The sequence below is a fragment of the Rousettus aegyptiacus genome, unplaced genomic scaffold, assembly GCF_014176215.1.
Source record: "Rousettus aegyptiacus isolate mRouAeg1 unplaced genomic scaffold, mRouAeg1.p scaffold_m13_p_8, whole genome shotgun sequence".
Classification (NCBI taxonomy): Eukaryota; Metazoa; Chordata; class Mammalia; order Chiroptera; family Pteropodidae; genus Rousettus; species Rousettus aegyptiacus.
In genome coordinates, this window is record NW_023416311.1 from 55,061,237 (window position 1) to 55,077,216 (window position 15,980).

General features: G+C 35.2%; 1 protein-coding gene across 2 annotated transcripts in view; it reads right to left on the reverse strand.

The window, feature by feature from the left end:
* Positions 1-326: 326 nt before the first annotated feature.
* Positions 327-15,980, reverse strand: part of FAM81B (family with sequence similarity 81 member B) — a 47,725-nt gene continuing 32,071 nt past the window's right edge. The window contains exons 6-9 of one of the 2 annotated variants that reach the window (XM_016159790.2): positions 11,675-11,781; positions 4,093-4,228; positions 2,325-2,520; positions 327-652 (exon numbers count right to left, since the gene is read on the reverse strand). In XM_016159790.2, the coding sequence (XP_016015276.2) occupies positions 519-652; positions 2,325-2,520; positions 4,093-4,228; positions 11,675-11,781 (573 nt within the window). In that variant the 3' untranslated portion in view covers positions 327-518. The remainder of the gene's footprint in view (positions 653-2,324; positions 2,521-4,092; positions 4,229-11,674; positions 11,782-15,980) is intronic. The other variant, XM_016159789.2, reaches the window with a different exon arrangement.

Below are 15,980 nucleotides of genomic sequence, written 5' to 3' on the forward strand. Positions count from 1 at the left end.
GATTTCTGGTTTCTCTTGAAAAATGAATTTTTTGAATGATACATATGTGTATCATCCATCATTGCCAAAAAATGATATATATATGTATATATACATATACATATATATATACACACACACATATATATATATGTTAATAATGGACTGGAACTACATAGTGGCTATATCTTCGGACAGGGTAAGTTGTCTGCAATTTTGCCACAGTTCCTGCCGTTCTTTAATATATTACACAAAGCCTGCTGTGCTCATTTGGTTACATTATGAAGATTGCTTTTTTTATTCGTAGGTAAATAAAAATATTAATATATAAAAATTACCTAATTTTTTATTAATAAATTAATGAAAACCTCACAAAGCTTCATTGCTTTATTTGTGTTTCTGGTACATTCATCTCCTTAAAAAGGTGGTAAGAAATACAGAGACATTTGAAGCATTATATATCCCAGAGATATTAAATTTCTTCCCAACATTTACCAACAAACCACTTCATTGGTGAAAAAGAGGATAACAGGAAAGTTTTATGCTTCCTGGAGTTCCACTATCTTACGCTGTAATTTCTTTAGGTCTTTCTGTACTTTATATTTCTCTAGATCCATCTTTGTTTTCTGTATTTGTTGGAGAGAGCTGAGAGAGTCATGAATCGATTTAAATCCTGGAAGAGGATATGAGAATAGGTAAACTCCAATTCAACAGTGCCTTGGAACTTCTAATTTTGCAAAACTTGTTAATCAGCAAACCTGCCATAATTGATTTGATTGTCTTTTAATTTGAAGCACATTAAATTTTACTAAGACCGGTCTAAAAATATATAATTCATTTCTTGTATGTTATGAAGATGCATTAGCAATAGTGTTTCAACTTGTATCTGACTTCATTGTACATGTTTAATTCAATTCCTTTCCTTCCTCTTCTCCCAAATATAGTGCGTAATGAAATGATTCTGTATTTCGAAAGAAATTGAAACTATTTTCTTCTTTCTGTATACTTTGACAATAGATCTCTTTTTATTCTTGTTACCAAACTGAAGGTAAGGACCACAGATGAGATTTTAATCTTTCTCTAAAATTAACCTATTTGAGGGACTTTAAGAGTGGCCACCGGCCGCTCCCCCTCACCTGCCCTCCAGCACTTGTGTCTCTTCTATGCAAGTCTAGTCATTCGTGACCATAGACCTGCCAGATCTGAGGCTTCTTAGGGTACAGCCCATTTCTTAGTCACCAGAGCCTGTCACATTTTTAATAAAGGTGTGAAGGAGCAAATCGTTAATTTGGAGTCCAGTTTACTAACTCCCACTTAGTAAAATTCAGAGATATGTAGGTTATAAATTTATCTCCAGCTCATCCTGTGGTTGTACTGCTGGAAATGAATAAAATTAAACTTCTAGTAGTAAGTAGAAAGCAGGGCACTAAAAGAAAGTCCAGTTAAGTTTGGGACATGATTCCTGGCCAGGTAATTTGTCATTTTGATTTGGCAGTGGGAGTTCGGGGTGGAGGTGGTGAGGGTCAGATTTCCAGGAAGTGAATATTACTTATGTGCTAGCAACATCTGGCAGAATGAGACCATGATGTCTTTCCAAAACACCTTCAAGGCATCTTTATACAGAACCAAGATATAGTAGAATTTACATGCAATTTTCTGAGATCAGGAGGACAGAAAATGAGTTAGGGCTTTCCCTAATAAAGAACCTTCTGATTCCTGCTAATTCCCTGAGAGCTGTGACTCTGAGGCAGATGGCTGCTCCACAATACCTAGTCCTCTGTCCATCTCTTTGACAAATTAGGTGAGCCTTTCAAATTAATCTGCTTTGATGTTAGCTCAGCTTGACACTGCTGCAGTTAGCCCCCTTAAGAAGAAAGGCAGTCATTATACTGGACTCTGTGAACTCATCTCTCATTCTTACTTCTAGAGGTCAGGTCTGCGGCCTGACACCTGTCCAGACCCATTACTTGCAGGTTTTCTGAGGGACATTTAATTTAGGCTCCTAATTTCATGTCATACCCACAAGTCAGGTCTTAACTATCTCCAAGGACTTTTCAAGTCGAAAAATTCTGACTCTATGATCTTAGAGAGTAAAAAAAAAAAAAAAAAAATCTTAACAATGGCAAGCTTGTGACGCTGCCAAGTGTGATTGAAGAAAGGAAACGTATTTCTCAGCCTTCCAGTATGCTGATGTTCTGTGGGATATTTAGAAAAGTTGGATTAAGTACAACAGGATGTCACTAATGACAAGATCGATTCCTGGCCATTAACTCAAAGTAGAAAACCCCGAGGGACCGGATAGGAAAGGACAGATGTTCTTTACTTTATCAAAGTTAACTGCTCACCTGATTGATATTCATTCTGCATTTTCTCTAATTCATTCCAGATTTGCTTTTCCAGTTGGTTTATCTTTTTGGACAGTTTATTTTCTATATGCTTTACTTTGCTTAGTTCTACTGTCTGTTTCTGTGTGTTAATGAAATTCTCTAATTTGCTTGAAAGCTGCAGTAATTTTTCTTCCATTTTATGTTCAGACTTTTCCTATAAAAGATAGCACATGATGAAACTCTGCAGACAAAAAAAAACCATGCGGATTTGTATTTCAGTTTAGGGGATGTTTTTTAAAAATTCACTTCCACGTTACACACGAAAATTCAAACCAAGCTCCCTTTTATCTAAAACTGCGTTCACAAGTGTAAGAGTTCATCCCTTTGCTTGGCTTTGCTCATATGTAGTTTCTGAAATTCTCTGTGTTGTGGAAGAAAACAAAGGGTTGTGGTCTTGCTGAAATGCTTTGAGGATTTGGAAGTTTAGCCTAGTGTTTGAAGAAGGGTAGCCAAGCAAGGTGCTTTGGATTCTGCTTGACTGAAGCTCCTTGGACATGCTCCTAAGTGTTAGATATCCTTATCCCTGAGCTTCATATCTCCATGTGGACAGACTTCGGCTAGAATTAGTGTTTCACCTCCTGGTATTGTCTATTAGAATCACCTGGACTATACACAACCCCCAAATTTCTGATTGAATTGGTCTGTGATGGAGCTCAGGAACCGAGCTAGTTTAAAAGTGCTCCAGGTGATTCTAATGTTCAGCAGCCTGAAGCTAATCAGCTTCTCAGCTCCGCCTCTCCCTGCTATAGGGAATGTGGGAGCAAGAGCGGACTGGATGGGGTTGGCGCCCTTGGTTCTCCTCTCTTTAGCTCAGCCCGCCTCAGGAATATGGGATTTCAGTCTCTGTTTTCCTTGTGGTGGAGTGCTTCTGCCTGCAGGTGACCTCGTGGTCATCTAGTGTCGCCTCGGACTGGTGGAGGAGTCTGCCGAAACAAGGTAGGAGACCCAGCAGGCCCACTGGGCTGCAGATCTGACTGTACATTATTCAGTAGCCCTATCAGTGCTAAAGCTGTAATGTTTGTCTCCCTCTTTTGGACCATGTCTCTATCAGTTGTTTACAGACTCAGGTGGGGAGACAGCATTATTTACTGGGTTGCCTAAATCCCCACTACCGAAGTTTCAGAAACACATGTGTCACCTGCATGGTTGGCAGCCCCTGAGGACACTGATGGCCCAGAGCTGCTCTCCTGTCTGGGCTCAGCAGTGTGGCCGCTGTGCTGGCTGCCATTTACTGTAGTCTCACCCCAAAACTGGGGCTTTTCTCTACGAGGTCTAATCTTGAAAGGGAGTTTTGAAAACCTTTGCTCTGCTAACGGATCTCAGAGAGGTAAAATGGCTTGTCTAAGGCAAAGATTTTCAGGCTTTATTGTATCTAAGCATCACGCAGGGAGCTAGCCTAAAAGAACAGATTCCCATTCCCTAGAAGGTCTGATGCCTCAGCTGTGGGTTGGGACAAGGAATCTGTATTTTTAAAACCTCTCTTTCGATTATTTTCATATGGGTAGAGCACATTCTGAGAAATGTGGGTTTACAGAGTTGGGGAGCAGCAAACAGGACCAGAAGATGGGCCTCTGGTTTCCTCTTCTGGTGCTAAAACAAAATAAGTTACTGACACAGTGAAGGTTGCTGTGAATGTTGAAGTGTGACTTTCGAGACCTTTACTCATGGCTCAGCTCCAGACAGTGACCACTTAGCACTCTGCTGCGTGAGAGACAGAACTCCTTACCAGTTTCTCCTGAAGAAGATTCAGAGACAGATTTATATGGCTGAGCTGCTCTTTTTCGAATTTGATGAACTGATTTCTTGTCCATTTTTGATTATTCTCAACTTCCTCATACAGATTATTTGAGAGTGAATTAAATCTAAGGGAAAAAATAGTTTGTTCTGTTTTAATAAGTAACTTTAAACAAAACCAAAATTTTAGTATTGAAAAAGCCTGCAGTTTTTTTCCAATGATGAGGCTCAATGTGTCAAGCAAGTACTTAGGGGTGATGTGAGGGTGAGGGAGCACACTCTGGGTCCCTGCTCCGGCTCATGTTCAGCCTTGCTGCTGACAGCACCCCCTCCTCACATCCTAGAGTAAGTAGACACACCGCGGCAGGAGACAGCCACACAGAGACACATGTCACCCATGCAGATTTCCTCTCGGGGCCCTGGGTGCATTGCCAGTGTGTGGAAGAAATACTTCAAGAAGTCACTTGGGGTGGAGTGTATGACACTATGTAGGGGTTGGCAACGTTTTTCTGTAAAGGGTCACGGTAAATATTTCGGGCTTAGCGGGTCATACGGTCTCTGCTGCAACACTCAGCGCTGCCCTTGGCAGGGAAAGCAGCCACAGATGATACCGATTAGCAAAGAACAAACACGTCATAAACAAATGAGAATGGCTGTGATTGAATCTAACTAAACACACTGAAGTTTAAATTTCAGCTATTCAGTCATGGAATATAATTTTTATTTAAATATTATTAGTGTGAAAAACATTTTCAGCTGTGGGCAGATTGGGTCAGGGTGGTAGTTTGCGGAACCCTGATTGACAAGGGCCAACAGGTGTGGGAAAGGAGCTGGGCCAGAGAGAGTCTGCATTGTCTAATTGAGAGAAAAATCAGAGGTGGGAAGGGGGAGGGAAGAGAGCCCCAGAAGGACTTTGGGGAAGCAGGGTGTCCTTGGTTGTCTTTTCTGTCTCAGGTGGAATCTTCAGGAAAGTCCCCATTGGCACCAATGGTTTTCTGTGAGTGGCTTCTTTGGGGGTGGGGGGAGGCCTTAAAGAGGTGCTAAGTTACTCATATGGGGCAAAAATAATAGGCACAGGTTACAGGAAGGGACTGCCGGCATCAAGATGACGCACCATAAGCATATTAAATAACAGAGAATGAAAGATTTTTAAAAATGGAAGTGAATGTTATTACAGAGATTCGAAGGGTTATTATGTTACATAAATTATCAATTTGAAAAGTCATTGTAGAGTGGCTGAGAGTTTGAGCAGAAAGGGGAGTAACATCTAGAATGTCTAAGAAAGATGAAACTGAGAAGAGATGGAATGAGGGTTGGGGACAGGTTTCTGTATATGTTTTCTACATGTGACTTGCTCATGGTACGATGTCAATTTCAAATTCCTTTTTTGAACAGGCAAGATATTACATTGGCTGGAACAATGCATGTTGTTATTGGAAATAGATTATTTTCTGGCTTGAAATAATGATTGCTTTAATGTTTTCAGGAAAAATATGCAGATAATTTAGTTCGTGATATTTATCATTGGAAATTGCTTAAAATATGTTAGAGATGTACTGCAGGTATATGCTTCTCTAGCTCAACTGAAAAAGGTGTTGGACTAATAATTGGCAAAGACAAGTTATGTGAGGCCATTTCCATTTTTATTTAGACCACAGGGCCTCTAGCAATGTATGGAGATATTTCTAGTTGTTATAATGGGGCAGCGCTACAGACAGGTAGTGGGTAAAAGCCAGGGAAGCTGCTAAACATCCTACAGTGCACAGGACAGCCCCACAACAGAATTATCCAGCCAAAATGCCAATAGAGCAAAGGTTGAGAAACCAGAATTCAGATGATGCAATCAAGGAATAGGAAAAGTTAACTTTCCTATAGTTATGTTAATTGTATCATAGATAAATTCTGAGCTTTGTCTCTCTGAATTATTCCTTTTTTTTTTTTGGATGCAGAGAGGGATTTTTTACATGGAAAACATACCATGATTCAGGTAACCTCAGCACTGAAGGAAATGAAGTTGGTTACTTTTCCTCTTTAGTCTAATTATGATTCCCAAACATCTGTGCTACTAGCTAACAGCTGTTGGATCTCAAATAACCCCCAACTGAAAGGTGGACAGCATTTTAGCCAGCTGTTTGTCTGGAACTTTTTTCCTTAGAATATGCAATGATTCCTGTCCTAACTTTGTTCAGATTTATGGTTGAGTACCACCTTATCACAGAAGCTTTTTTTTTTCTTCAACAACAGTAAAAAAGAGATTAATTTTACTTACCTGACACTCCCTATTCCTTTACTTTTCTCCAAAATGCTCATTGCCATGTGATATATGCTAATTTGTGTGCTGTTTCCCCCACTAGAACTAAGCTCCATAAAAGCAAGGATTTTACTTTGTTAATGGCTGTGAACAATGCCCGGATGTAGAAAGTGCTCAATAAGTAGTTGTTAAATAAATGAATAAATGAGCTCTATTTTTCTCATTCCTTTTATTAGAGTTGTTCACAAATAAATCACAGACTTGTCAACTTTTTTAGAGACCTAATCTTTGATTTCATCTTCACTTTCCTGTCTCTGGTGGAAGTATTAACAGCGATGGTTAAGGGGGATGGTAAATACTCAGATAAACACGAGGTAGCTTTATGATTGAGAATCCAGCCTTCACGGCTCACCTTTACTGTGTAAATACGTGAAAGCATTTACTCTAATCACTGATACAGTATTAAAATTCTTCTGAAAGTCAATGTGCTCAAGTCGTATCTCTGGAAGAGCACATCAGAAATTGGAATTCTGAAACTTGGGTAAAGCCATAAAGAATGAACTACTTATCCTTTTGTTACAAGGTTTTGCCTGTAATTGGAGACTCGCTTTCTCTTAGCAATCAGAAGTCGGACTCTGTTTGTTGGTAGTTTATTAAAATATGAAAGCATTCTTTAAAAACATTCTCCTTGAAAGATAAGAAGGATAAAGTAAAATGAAAGTTTATATAAATCTTTTTCTTTCCTTAGACTTTTCCCTAACATAATGGACATGATTTACCGTGTAAAATTACTTTTCTTAATCATAGAACTTACAGTTAAAATCTCAACAGGATGAATTTCTCTTAGATGATATTCATATTTAATTCCCAAATTCTCTATTCCAGTAGTTATGGAGGTATTTCTATCAGATGTCGATAAATATGGGTAGGTAGGTAGGTGGATAAGATGGATAGTTAGGTGGATAGATAGGTAAGCAGAGTAGTAGGTAGATAGATAGCTTTCTTTTTCTTTTTCTCAAAACACTTTAAAATCTTAGCAAGGGACCTTACTTAGGATAATGTACAGTATTGGATGGATTTTTAAAAAAATATTTATATTGGTAGAGTCAGGTTAAAATACACTCCAAGGGCAGTTATAAGGGAGGACGTTACAAAAGAGAAAAAGAAAATGTAAGAGATGTATAAATACAGCTGAACCCGGGGCCAAGAGCTGTGTTGAGAGAGATTAAGTGGTGAGGGCTAGGTACATTGCTTAGAGCAAACGTCCTCGTGAGCACCCTGGTTACTGCTGACGGACATAAATGAGGATATAGCTCCATCCTGGGCTAATTTTATCCATTCACTTGTGTCTCAAATACACCGTCTTGCATTCAACAACCATTTGAATGAACTTTTCTAGAAGACATGAAAACTTTGAATTCTTGGGAAATGTTACTATTAATAGGCTCTCAGAATTTAGACAGTGGCTTTAACCAGATGTGAATATAAGAAGATCTAGTGCACTTTGATAGGCTGATAAACAGAAGATATTTTCTTTTTTTTTCTAATCATGTTTTAGTAGTGCTTTAGACAATTTACTATTTCTTTGAAAATTAATCTATAAGATTTTGTTTCATACCAGAAGCAAAAAATTTCAAGAAATATTTTTTTCTGCTAAGTTTATACCTATATGTCTTGAGCTAATTTCTTCTTAATGCCCTATGATTGCTAATTAGTGACACTAATTATTAAGCAATTCCAATTTCCCTCTGATAAGAAGACTTGTTTCTTGGTCATTCCAAATTGTACATGAGTTTGAATCCCAGCATCTTCACAGCCTCATATCTTCATAGTTTAAAGCATATGTGATCTTTCATTTCCCTAAATTTCTTAGCACATTAGTAGCAAGTCGAATCATGAGATGAAGGCATCATGGATTAACAAAAATAATCTGAGATTAGAGTCAGACACTCTCTAGCTGTTCGACTTTAGTCAAAGTACTTAATCTCCACGATTATAAATTTACTCATCTTTAAAAATGGAGGGAAGACCCACTCAGCAGAGTTGGGTGCACTTGAACATCATCATGAGCACTTAGTGATTGGTAGGTATTTACAAATGACAATTATTATTTCTGCCTACTGATGCCTCATTTAACATTGTCTTTTATTTTACCCGTGTTTAGCTTCTCACTTATTTATGCATTTTTCTCCAAAATTGTATGTACCTATGATTGTCTTTGAATATTTCAAATTAGGGCTTACCTATTAGAGGTACTCAAAACATTTATTTACTTTTTCATTCATTGGCTTCTATTTGTGTCTAAAAAAGGAGAGCTAAAGATACAAAGATGGATGAGACATGTCCTTGTCTTGGATAGTTTGTAGCTTTCTACTCTGGTAGCACTTTCAAAGTTTTGCTGTAAGATTCCAGTCTATGTATTTGCTTCATTGACCAAATACTTTTTATTATGAATCGCTATGAACTAGACAGCATCAGCAGCAAGAGCTATCTAGGAGAGAGACTGGTAGGTGCTGCCTCTGCCAAACTCTTACTAAAAGGCACTTGTGTTTTATGATGGCCAAAACTTGCTTGGTAAGCACTAAGTTGTTGGCTTGGTCATTATTTAGCTAAATATCTAAGATTCTTTTGGAAAAAGAAGGCTCAATGCAGGGGTTCAAATGATAGAGCCTGTGTGTCATTTTTGTCAGGTCTAGTAATCAGCATCAAAGTCCCAAGGATTTACTAACAAACCCTCAGACAATATTGTGGCTTTTAAGTTCAATATAAAATATGTTTAGTTGACCATTCAATTTGTTAAAGTTTCTAAATGGGAAAATTGCTCAGTTAAACTTATCCTTTAAAGTTATTAAAAAGCTTTTAATCTCTTTGAGCAGAGACAATTGTTTTTTTAAAAAAAAAGGCAAAGCAAATTCTACACACCATCTACTTTGATTTGGTAAGTGCTCTGTTGAAGGAAAAAAAAAAAAGAAGCTCTACCAGCCTTTCTTTTTGAGGAAAAGACCTTTCCAATACATAGTCAGAAGGTTAATATCCCCGATGTGAAGGAATCCTATAAATTGATAAAAAATAATGAAAATCACATTACAAAAGTTGACAAATGATAAAAATTCAAATGGTGAAGGGAATGCAAATGAAAAGAAATGTTATTTTTCTTTAATTGGCAAGTATTAAAAAGAAAACATTCAGTACTGGTAAAAATGTTGAGAAAGCTCTTACACACTGTAGCGGGAGTGTAAATTGCTACATTTTTAGAAAGATATAAAATTAATAAGTACATAAACTTTAGAACTAGGAATCTTGCCTATAGAAATAAAAGAACCTAAATCTAAGGTTATCTAAGGACATACACAAGACAATTTTTTGTTTGTGGTAGCCATAAACTGGAAGGAAGCTATTTTTCGATAAAATAAATGGTCGAATTAATTATAGCAAGTCTGTAACTTAAAATATTATGTAGCTATAAAAAATAGTTAGAATAATATTCACTGATCTAGAGATATCCAAGATGTAGTCGAAAAATTATTGAGTAATGTATATAGAATGTGCTTTAAAAATCTATGCATATAATGCATGAAATATATATAATTATATGTCTATATATAATATACATGTTACATATAAACGTGTATATAAATGTGTAGATATATGTATACACACAAGTTTCTCTTTCTGTTACATGTTTATAATAACGAGGAGGAAAATGTGGAAGGATACATACCTGGAGTTAGCATTGTTTACAATAGGAAGCTGGGATGCTGACTTTTTTTTCATCTTTTATTTTGTTTGTACAATTAATGCATATTACTTTTTAATTTAAAAAATGATGAAAGTTTTAAAAAGAGTCAAATGTGTAATTCAATGACTTATTAGAACTCATAAATATTTGGGGGAAAATCTGGTTTACTTACTATAATTATCTATTATAATACTAAAGAAATATTAAGAGTTCATTATTTCAAGTAAAAAAAAAAAAGATTCAAGTTTATACTATAACAAAAGTGCCCAGATTCAGATTTAACTATTTCGATTGACATAAGTCAATTTCCTACAAGATTAAAGATGGAAAAGGTACACAGCATCATCAATAAAGCAGTTAGCACTAGATCTTAAACATTTCCTTTACCTGTCTTTTCTATTTATTAATATACTTCATCTCTTTAAGTTTGTCTTCGATTTCAGATTATAAATCCAATTTCTGTCCCAATAAAATCAATTCTTAAGCTGTACTTCTTTTGAAACAATTTACCTTCTCCTTTGAACATTTTTCATGATCTTAATTCAGAGCTAAAAGGACTAGATGAAGCACCACACAGACATTTATTGAGCATTCTCATTGTGCTAGAATTTAAGAACCTAGATGAGCTTTTTTAGAGTAAGAATAAAGTGGGTATTTTGTTTACCCGAGATATTTCTCTAAGTTTTAATGACTGGTTTTCATCATGTATTTCCCAATTTAACATCTCTGAAATTGGGAAGTGTCCTAAGATAATCATGTGCTATGGTTTATGTCTTACAGGTACAAAAATATAATGGTACATACAGTTTATAGTCAGTGGACTTAGATTTCATGAAATATAGTAGCAACGGGGAGAAATGAAGAAAGCAGAATATTATCAGAATACTAGATTTGACTGAGACATTAAACCCAAGCAATGAGGGAGAGAGAGTAAAAAGAACAGGGGTAGAAGGAGAAGAAAGGTAGTATCATCCAAGTGACTAGAATGTTCTTTTGCCTGCACCAGGATTGGGAACACAGTGGTCATTTAAACAAGAAAGGAAGATTTGAGGATAAGGAAACCGGTAATTTGAATGTTCGGAGTCTTGTCTCCTTCATTGCTTTCTCTACTGCATAGGGGAAAATTGAATTTAAGATGGGATAGAGACTAGTCTTAAAAAAAAGGATAATGTAAAGGAGCAAGTAGAGGATTTTAGAAGAAATCTTAGGAAAAGTTTTTAAGAAAAGCTTTTGTAATCAAAGGTGTTTTAAATGTTACTTATAATCTTGTGGAATCAACGTGTATTCAATAGTGCTTTACATTGTGGCATTTTAATATACAATTGCTAAGTTAAAATTATAAGAAAGGTCTAAATGAGTAATTTATCTGAGATATAATGCAGACAGAATAACAAAATTAATTTATTTTATTACGAATATTGCATAAATTACTTTACTGTAGAATATGTTGTACATCAGTTCATTGCTTTATTTCTTGGCCAGATTCATGTTCCTGAGACAGGTTTTTATTTAATGCCAATGCTTTCATTAGGCAAAACTTTTTGAAATGCATTTAACAGAATTAAAAATCTTCCATTCACTTACTTGAACTCCAAAAGATTCATTTCATGGCGATAATCTCCCTGGACCATCTTTAAATTTGAGATTTGTTCAGAATTGGAAACTTCTATTTTTCCTAAGAGCTGCATTACCTAATGAAAGTACAAAAGGGAACTTTTTGTGTATATGAACAAAGTCACTAGCACTTACATTAATTATACTTTATTTCTAAAGAAGTTAGAAAATAGACTTGAGCCTAAAACATGTTTGCATTTAAAAATAATTTTTTTTTCAAAGAAATGATTTAATAGTTACAGAACTATCAGGGACAGAATAATAGGGTAATGTTCCTTTCTGCTGTCTATAATATTCTTTTGATAGTAGGCTACCTAATGAAGTAGCAAAAACATTCAATTGACATTTGTTTGTTACTTTGTTAATTTCATTATTTACTTTCTGTCTTCTCACTATATCTTCTATCACCATTATACCCTCAGTACACATCAGACGGCCAATGGTAAATGCTTGCCAATTACTTATTGAATAAGAGTTTAAATGCATAGTTAGGCTCTGAGAAAAACACCATAGAGTGGCCTAATGTTAGGCCTCAGGATTCTGACATGAGCACAAGCGAATCCCAAGTGAAATGACTTAGGGCATGTAAAGGTACGAAAAACTAAGTTTCACTGCTCAGAGTTAGGATAAGAGTGCGCTTTCCACATTGCCAGAAACATTGAGGAAGTTCCTTAAGGTAAAAGGAGCGGATTGGAAAATAATTGCAGAGTTGCAGCACACAATTAAGACTAAACCAACCAACATGAAAGGGAATGAAACTACATGATAGGCTTTGGACAAACAATTCAGATCCTAAAACAAATGGTCATATGGAGGAGGGTGGGCACTTAACAAAATCGGAGCTCTCTTAGAAAAAGAGGTGAATAATGGAAGGGTTTGAATAGATAAATATTTGGTGGGCAACCAATAACACATGAATGGCTATTTACAGGAGTTACACTTAAGGCATGATTGTTTTAATAATGAAATAATAGGCAAATGCATGCCTGGCAAAGGCGAAGAAAAAGAAAGTAGGCGGAGCAATATTGTTAGATAAAAAATGTTAAGGCAAATATGTTAAATGGGCAAAGATGGTCATTTTTATAGATGAAGAGTGGAATCCACAGTGAAAAATTAAGAGTTTTGAACCTTAATTTACCTTATATATTGAACTGAAAAGAAACAGCTATAGAATTGCAAGGATGCCCTGATTTTTCTTCAGAATATATAGAATTATAAAGATGAACTAATGGAAACAATATAGTAGGGATTTTAATGACTTCTCCTGACTATTTACTGGTCAAATAAGTAAAACATAAGTTAAAGATATAGAAAGATATGAAAAATATAAAATTTATTTAGTATATATACCAAACAATCTATCTTGCAAACAGCAAACATTCATTCTTTCCCAGTGCCCATTGAGCATTTGCAACAAATCACACACATGACTATAACTCTCAAATTATTCTAAAAAGCAGGAAAAACACAGACTATAACTCTACACTGCACTAAAGCTTGAAATAAAAGTATAAAGGAACAAAAATCTAACCATTTGAGTAAACACTTTGAATTTTATCACTTATTTCCAGTGTTTCACATGAAAATGTGCCTTCCAGATCTTCTACTATGAGGAAGGAGCATAATTGGCTAAAGACCTTGATAGTTGTGCTCAAAATCCATCACCATATTTCCCATTGGCTTCTCCCAGCTGATGTCTGAGTAATATCTTTGATGAGTGACTTTGGCTCAAGGAACTTGGTGAAACCTTGTTAGAATAGAATTTCAGTCTAAGACCTTCCTTCTGTATTGTTTTCACCGTCAGCTCTGTATTGCATTCTGATGGCTCTCTTCATCTCCTCCAGCCTCCTCCCCATTTTCCTTCACAGTTTTTTCCCTCAAGTATCTTGCACATCTAATTTCTTTATTGCATTTGCTTCTCACAGGGCTAATGCAAGTGTTAAAGAATATATTAATTCTGCAATTACAATTTACTTAGAAAAGGATAGTGAAAACATTATATATAAAAAAACACAACCACATCTATAATCAGAGATAAATTTGTGACATTAAATTGTTTCCATAATTATAGAAGACAGAGTGAAGCTATGTATACTATTTCACAAAATTAAAAAGAGAAAGAATAACAAGCCTAACCAAAGGAAAGTAGGGTAAAGAAATTGACAGATTGGAGCAGGCAGAACAGCTGTCATCCTTGAAACCTGTGTTATGCTGTGTTAGATGGCCAAAGGGATTCGCAACTGTAATTAAGTTTACAGACCTTTAAGTAGGGACATTATCTTGTTTTACCTAAGTTGGCCTAGTCTAATCACATGAACCCCTAAAAGCAGAGAACTTTCTTTAGCTGAAGCCAGAAGTAGCAGAAGTAGTAGACCAAAACATAAGAACAAATACAAAAAACCTGACCGATAGAACTATTTTAAAAAATAGATACCAACTGAAAACATGCCCTAAAAATATAGAATACACATTTTTTTAGAACATGTAAAAAAAATTTTACTTTCCAGCCAACAAAAAATCCTTAAAATATCCCCAAAGCTAAAACTGATATATACAACAAATTTTAATTACAATAAGGTAAATCTAAAAAAGAATGCCAACATAAAAAAAAAAAAAGTCCTTAACTTGGGAAGAAAAGACCAGCAATATCAACTCTTCTTAAGTGTTCACTCATAATAAAAATGCAATATACAACTGCAAAATTTCTAGGAAACAATAATGAGAACATTACAGATCAAAACCTAGGGGTTATAAGGATAAAGGAATAAATGAATACTTAGGAAAAAATTCACAGTCATAAATGTTTACATCAATAAAAAAAAGTACAAATACATATGGTTCAAAAGTTAGAAAATGAACAACAAAAATTGCTGGAAAGGAAAAAAAGACAAAAGCTTGAATTGGTGAGATATACGAAAAACATAAGGGAAGCAGAATTTTAAAACACATTAAAAGGCCGGTTCATTGGAGAACAATATAATTGTTAAGTCACGAATACCTTCACTAATCAAGGGAAAGAGAAGAACAAAAAGAAAATAGCAAAGGTAAAGACAAGAGCAGAGGGAATTAAAAAAAAAAAACTCAAAGTATTTTTTCATTACTTTATGCTAATATATTTCAAAACTTGAGTGAAATAGATTTTTCTGAGAAAAAGTAACTTATGCTGACCCTTGAATATATAGAATGTTTGAACAGACCAATTCCCATTGAAAAAAATTGAGCAAAGATATCAAAGGACTACCTCCTCCACCAAAACATCAGGCCCAGATAGTTTCAGAGGCAAAGTTACCAAATTTTTAAAGAATAGAAAATTATAATACTCTTTAAACTGATTTGGAGTATGGAAAAAGAAGAGAAACTTTCAAATTATTTCCTGAAGCCAGTGCAGCATTGATTCTAAAATCTGAAAAAATTGTACACACATATAAAAAGATAAGATTAATCTTATTTATAATCATTGATGCAAAAATTTAAAATAGAACATTAGCACACAGTATGCAGCACACACACACAAATACACAAACACATTATAACCAAGTGCAATTTATTTTTTAAAAGGAAGGACAATTTCATAGTAGGAAATGTATTAATACAAATAATTATGCTGGTAAAACTCAGGAGAAAACTCACATGATTATCTCAACAAATGCTGAAAAGGCATTTGACAAACATTCCTAATCATTTCATATTAAAAAAATAATAATAAAATAGGAATAGTTGCATATTAAACATGTTTATTGAGGAAACTTCCCCAGGATAAGAGACACACTGGTGGCCTTTTCTTTAAAAGTCTGGAACAAGAGCAGACTGCCCACTTCATGGCACTACTATTTAATGTTATACTAGGGTTATTAATCAAAGTGATCAGAAAACGGAGAGAAATTATGTGTATGAAAATGGAAAAAGATGAGGTAAAACCATTTTAAAATGTGATTATGTGCCTAGTGTCAAGAATAGAATTCACTAAGTTAGTGGAATATAAAATTAATATAGTCTTCTTGATACACAACTAGCAAGTAGTCAGAAGATATAATGAAAACCCCACCACAATAAACCAAAGCCAAAAAAGGTAACAAAATATCAAAATATGTTTAAGAAGAAATGATGTCAAAACTATATGAGGAAAATTTGAAACCATCCCTAAAGGATATAAAAGCAAACCTGAACAGTGGGAAGCACACGATGTTATTGGATGCTCATAATACTCAACATTATGACTATGTCGATGTTAAAGTTGATTTATACATGTAACACGATTTTAACAAATTTAAAGCTG